This window comes from Zingiber officinale, chromosome 1A, assembly GCF_018446385.1.
Source record: "Zingiber officinale cultivar Zhangliang chromosome 1A, Zo_v1.1, whole genome shotgun sequence".
In the NCBI taxonomy this organism is placed as follows: domain Eukaryota; kingdom Viridiplantae; phylum Streptophyta; class Magnoliopsida; order Zingiberales; family Zingiberaceae; genus Zingiber; species Zingiber officinale.
This window is the reverse complement of record NC_055987.1, coordinates 158,896,817-158,902,538: the sequence shown is the minus strand read 5'-3', so window position 1 is coordinate 158,902,538 and position 5,722 is coordinate 158,896,817. Positions and strand designations below refer to the sequence as shown.

The 5,722-nt window shown below is 47.6% G+C and overlaps 1 protein-coding gene across 1 annotated transcript; it reads right to left on the bottom strand.

Annotated features, from left to right (window-relative positions):
- Positions 1–2,997: 2,997 nt before the first annotated feature.
- LOC122038176 lies at positions 2,998–5,434 on the bottom strand. The gene is made up of 3 exons (XM_042597809.1): positions 4,960–5,434; positions 4,468–4,874; positions 2,998–4,213 (listed from the first exon to the last, which is right to left on the bottom strand). Exons 1-3 carry the CDS (start codon positions 5,005–5,007, stop codon positions 3,112–3,114), a joined length of 1,557 nt encoding a protein of 518 aa, XP_042453743.1. The 5' UTR covers positions 5,008–5,434; the 3' UTR covers positions 2,998–3,111.
- Positions 5,435–5,722: the final 288 nt, after the last annotated feature.

Below are 5,722 nucleotides of genomic sequence, written 5' to 3'. Positions count from 1 at the left end.
AAAATACTTCATTCTTACCTTCCAATACGCGAAGTCGTCGCGATCGTAAAAGGGTGGAATCGTGATGTCTTCTCCAAGTAGATCCATTCTCTAGCTTGTGCTCCCCCGGGTGTTAATCCGACGAAGAGCAACCTTGCTCTGATACCATTTGTTAGGACCTTCGGATAGCGGCTAGAGGAGGGGTGTGAATAGCCGACCTCAAATTATCGTTTCCTCCTACAATTTAGGTTAGCGCAGCGGAAATACAATGTAGAAACAAAAGTGGAGAAGATCAAACCTCAAACGCGACGATATAACGAGGTTCGGAGATGATACTCCTACTCCTCGACGTGTCCGTAAGGTGGACGAATCCTATCAATCCGTCGGTGGATGAGACCCCGGAAAATTGGCTAATAAGAACTCCTTCTGGGTGGAGAAACCTCGCCACAATCTCTTTTGCAACAGCAATAAAGGAGTACAAGAAATAAAGCAAGAAACAATGGACAATATGAATGTAAATACACTCTACCAAGTTTGCTTACCTTCTTCTCGTCGACTGGAGTCCGTTGATGAAGCAACAACTTCACGGATGATGCCAACAGCAGCTGATCAACCAGTCGAGGGAAGCTCACACGAAGCTTCGGCGAAGAGGAGCTCAGCAAAGCTCAAATCGCAGTAAGGAGGAAGAAGAAGAAGCGTTACTATAGAGGCCCTCGACCTCGAGATATATCTGCACCTGCGAAGAAGAAGACAAAGAACAACACAGAAATCTAGCCATTGTGTCTCAACGGCTAGGCCTGGACCGATCAGGCTATGGTCTGATCGGTCCAGGACATCCCTGATCGGTCTGGGGACCGATCAGGCCCTAGGCTGATCGGTCCCCAGACCGATCCCAACTCTCAAAGAGAGTTGGTTTAGGGCCCTGATCGGTCTGTGGACCGATCAGGATACAGGTGGATCGGTCCACAGACCGATCCCCCCTTCTCTGAATTCCCTCGCTTCCTCAGATAACATCGCTTCCTGATCGGTCTACAGACCGATCAGATAACCCACAGTACGCTTCTGTTTGGTTGCTGATCGATCACCAGACCGATCAGATAAACCAAAGTATCACTGGATCGGTCAACAGACCGATCCAATGCCTATGAAGGTTTTAGAGCTTCCCAGCCCTAAACCCTAAGGCCTTCCTGGTCTTGAGAACGAGCTACCGAGCCCTCTCTGACCTAGTCTGGAGAACGAGCTACCGAGCCCTCTCCGACTTCCATGTCCGGTCCAGAGAACGAGCTACCGAGCCCTCTCTGACCTAGTCCGGAGAACGAGCTACCGAGCCCTCTCCGACTTCCACGTCCGGTCCAGAGAACGAGCTACCGAGCCCTCTCTGACCTAGTCCGGAGAACGAGCTACCGAGCCCTCTCCGACTTCATCCAGTCCAGAGAACGAGCTCCCGAGCCCTCTCTAACCTAGTCCGGAGAACGAGCTGCCGAGCCCTCTCCGACTTCCCATGCCAAGCTTCCATACTTGGACTTCTCCCGTGCCAAGCTCCCTGCTTGGACTTTTCCGTGCCAAGTCTCCATACTTGGACTTTTCCCCGGGCCAAGCTCCCTGCTTGGACTTTTCCGTGCCAAGTCTTCATACTTGAACTTTTCCCGTGCCAAGTCTCCATACTTGGACTTTACCGAATCAAGTCAACTCAAGTCGGATCAACCAGGTCAACCTTGACCAAAGGTTGCACCCACAATCTCCCAAGTTTGTATTCTTGTCAAACATCAAGATACAACTTTTCTATTCTCGTCAAATATCAAAATACAACTCGAGTCAAGTCAACTCGAGTCGGGTCAACCAGGTCAACCTTGACCTAAGGTTTGGTCAGACATAGGAGAAGCAACCTATATCTTTGGGATTAAAATTTATAGAGATAGATCGAGAAAGTTGTTTGGTCTTTCATAGTCTACATATATAGATAAGGTGCTAAAACGATTTAGCATGGAGAAATCCAAGAAAGATTTTCTTCCCATGAGACATTCGAAAGTTATGTGCCTGAGCATACAAGACGAGAGGATACACATAAGTTAGATTTCATATGCATCAGTTATAGGATCGATCATATATATTATGTTATGTACTATGTCCGATTTATCATATGCATAAGTGTCACGAGCATATATCAGTCGGATCTAGACATGGATTACTAGGTAACTATCAAAGCAATCCTTAAGCACTTGAGAAGAATTAAGGATGTATTCTTTGTATATGAAAATGGTGATATGGTAATACGCAGGTATACTAATACCAACTTCTAGACAGACAAGGATGGCTCTATGTCCTAGTCTAGATACATATTCACTCTAAATGGAGGCGTAATTAGTTAGAAAAGTTCTAAGTAAGAAATCATTATTGATTCTATCACTGAGGTAGAATACATTACAGCTTCTGAAGCAACAAATGAAGCAATTTGGATTAAGAAGTTTGTCACTGGACTTGGTGTAATTTTGAGGATTATTGAAGCATTACCAATTTATTAATGAGATAATTAGGATAATATTATTAATTAAAAAAAGATCTCATTAATGATCTAAAATGTATTTCACTATTAAGAATAATATAGAAATAAGTTTCAAAATATATATATATATATATATATATATATATATATATATATATATATATATATATATATATATATATATATATATATATATAAAATAAAAATTTATCAAACGATAATAATAAAAATATACGTGCCCCATAAATTCATTGCATCCGCATTAGCAGTCCCCAAATACAATATTGACGATGGTCCGTCGACTCCCATTCCTATGAATGGCTTATCAAAGTTGGTAGATGGTTCTTGACAGTGGGAATACAAGATCCTGAGTTTAAACTTAAAATCTAAAAAATTATAAAAATAAATAAATTTTAATTAAAAAAAATTCTCGAACCTGTGTAATCATTTCAAGTTAGATCATAGATGGAATAAAGATGCAGTTTGTCCTTAAGAAACAATAAATCAGGCCAGCAGCAAAAAAATATCTCATATACAATTTATACACAAGCACAATCTCAAAGTCTACCCACAATTTAATCAAACAAAATTCTATACCTTAATAGAATTAAGGAGGCAAAGCATTCCTGCTATTTCACCGAAATTGCACCATGGGGAAGTACGCATCCCGCCCCCATTATCTCCCGGCAAAACATCTCTTGAAACAACGCCGGCGCAGACGGCGACGAGGCCGTCTCCAATAGGAAAGTAGTTTGTATCGGAGCAGAACTTCTCTTCTCCTTGATCACTTGCTTCCTTTCCGCTGCCTCCGCCACCGTCGCCATAATCCTCGAATACCCTTTCTGCAGCATGCGATACAATATTGTCGCAGACATCTTGGCCTGATCCCTGGCGCTGTCGGGATCCCGGTGGTCGTCGCAGAACTCCAATCGATCCACGAACGCTGCCGCCTTCTCTGGCTTGTGCCTCAGCATCAGCAGCAAGTTCGCCCGCTCCAACTCTGACTTCGTGCACCCACGGCGGACTCCCGTTAAGGCGTAATAATCAACGTTGACGAACCCTGCTGCCGCCGCAACTTGGCTCTTTAGCTGTTGCACTCGGGCCACGAGTGCCCGGTGCTCGGCCGCGACGTCGCGGTACCGGACGCCGTGGCGAGGCCTCCATGCTGGGCCGGGAAGCTTGCCGTCGCGGAGTATGGAATCGTAGAGGAGCTTCAAGTGGTCGAGGTCGAGGAGGCAGTCCGGGAGGGCCCCCACGGACTCGAGAAGGTCGGCGCGGGCACGGAGGGCGGTTATGCAGTAGGGTTCCACCGCGAGGGCGCGGTTGCAGTCCGCGATGGCCTCGGCGAGGCGGCCCGCCAGACGGTGGGCGGAGGCGCGGCCGACGAAACAACCGGCGGCGAACGCGGCTGGAATGACTCGTCGGCCGTCGAGTACCTTGGAGAAGTGGCGAACGGATTCCGAGGCGGCGCCAACCTCCAGCGCCGAGGTGGCGGCGGAGGTACGGCGAAGGAGGAGCTTGATGTGGGAAATGAGTTGGGAAGCGGACGCCGACTCTATTGCCGCTCCGCTACTACCTACAGAGGCAGAGTGGGATTCGAATCTGTCACCAGACAAAGAGACAGAAAGGCGGCGAGAGGCGACGGCAGCGAGACGGCGACCGGTTTGGAGGAGTACCAGAGCGTCCTCCATTAGCCCGAGGCGGCAGCAAGCATGGCCAAGTACTAGGTACCTGCAGCAGAGAACCATCGGCGGTGTTTGAACTGAAGGTGACGGGATCGGTGTACCAATTACAGTCTATCGCACCATAAAAGAATCTATTTCTCTATTATTAATGACCAGAAAAAATGAAGTTTAAAAATTATCCTGCTCAATTTTCGACAACCTCTGCTTGAGGATCACCGAAACTGAAAAACAACAGAGCTTTAAAATTAAATGGCGACCAAATGCCATTAATGAGTTATGTGTGACGCGCGGTTAGAGTACCTCCAATGCCCTTCATCGCGGGGGCTCCACGAGAATCCGGCTGAAACCTTGCGCTTGAGGTCGGCTATGGAGATGCAGCTGAAGGCGCAGGCGCCGACGGATTCCTCCCGGAGCAGCGAGAATCGCGCCCCATTTAGAGGGGCTGAGGCGGCGGAGCCGACGGAGGTAGAGGAGTCGCCCTCGCCAGTCCCCACCGTAGCGCAACTCGGTATGCAGTCTTGGAGCATGTCTGCCACATCCCGGAAGCGGCGGAGGAAGAGAAGCGAGCGCGCCTTGAGCTCCAGCGCGTCCTCGTGGCGCTGCGAGAGCGCGAGGGCGGCGTCGAGGAGGCCGACGGCGGAGGAGACGTTGGAGTTCTCCCACGTCGCGACCAGGACTCGCGCTTCGCGGAGGTACTTGCCGACGAGCTGCGCAGCGAGGATAAAAAGAACAGAGTAAAAGCATGATGATCGGTCTTTTAGCGTAAGAGAAGCACAGATTGATATATATTACCTTCCTGTTGCTCACCCACCAGTGCTTCTTGCTCTCGGAGCTCGCCATTGTCGCCGAATCAAGCGTCTAATTTTCTCCTCGGCAAAGTCATAAAAGAGCACAGTGTTCCTCCAACAAAGATTAGCGCAACCCAGCGAATAGTGACCAACTCTTCCTCTGCTTTCCAAGAAAGCTTCGATTTCTTTCCTTCTCTTCGCTGGCAAAGTATGAGCACCCTCTCCTCTCAGACTCTCACGATCGCCCTTGTGAGAGAGAGGATAAAGATAAACAGCGACAATGAAAAGGAAAAGCTGACACGCGCAGAGAAGCAAAAGCGTACTATTCTCACTGCAACCCAATCCGTGGATAAGAAGAAGGCTACCAACATATTCCTTAACGAGAATATAATGGGAGCAAAATGTCCCTCGCCCTAGTGATTTAGTAGGACATTTTGCCTAAGATAGCAATCTTTTACGGAGATCAGATATCTAGCGAGATAGTTTTGCATGTTAAAAATCAACTCAAGACCCATTAGAATAAATAGATATATAGATACTAACTACGTCAGCCGCGATAACTTTACCCAACCAGCTTGCTCACATTGTCGATCAGTCCATCGAATCTAGTGATCGATTCCTAAACATGCTGAAACGGAAGCAAGGTCGTATTTAAAAGTGATTATGGGCTGGAGGAATTTAACTCAGTGGATCATATGTCCACAGACAGCAATTTAGCCACCAAACGCAAATGAAGCCTTAGCGAAGATTTTGATGTGGCACGTGAC

What these genes read in the sequence shown, in the direction of transcription:
- LOC122038176 (XM_042597809.1), bottom strand. Translation starts at nt 5,007, where the DNA reads ATGGCGAGCTCCGAGAGCAAGAAGCACTGGTGGGTGAGCAACAGGAAG. An exon ending in GGTGGGTGAGCAACAGGAAG is followed by an intron (nt 4,875 to 4,959) that starts GTAATATATATC and finishes CTCGCTGCGCAG; the next exon opens with CTCGTCGGCAAGTACCTCCG. An exon ending in CGCGATGAAGGGCATTGGAG is followed by an intron (nt 4,214 to 4,467) that starts GTACTCTAACCG and finishes TCTCTGCTGCAG; the next exon opens with GTACCTAGTACTTGGCCATG.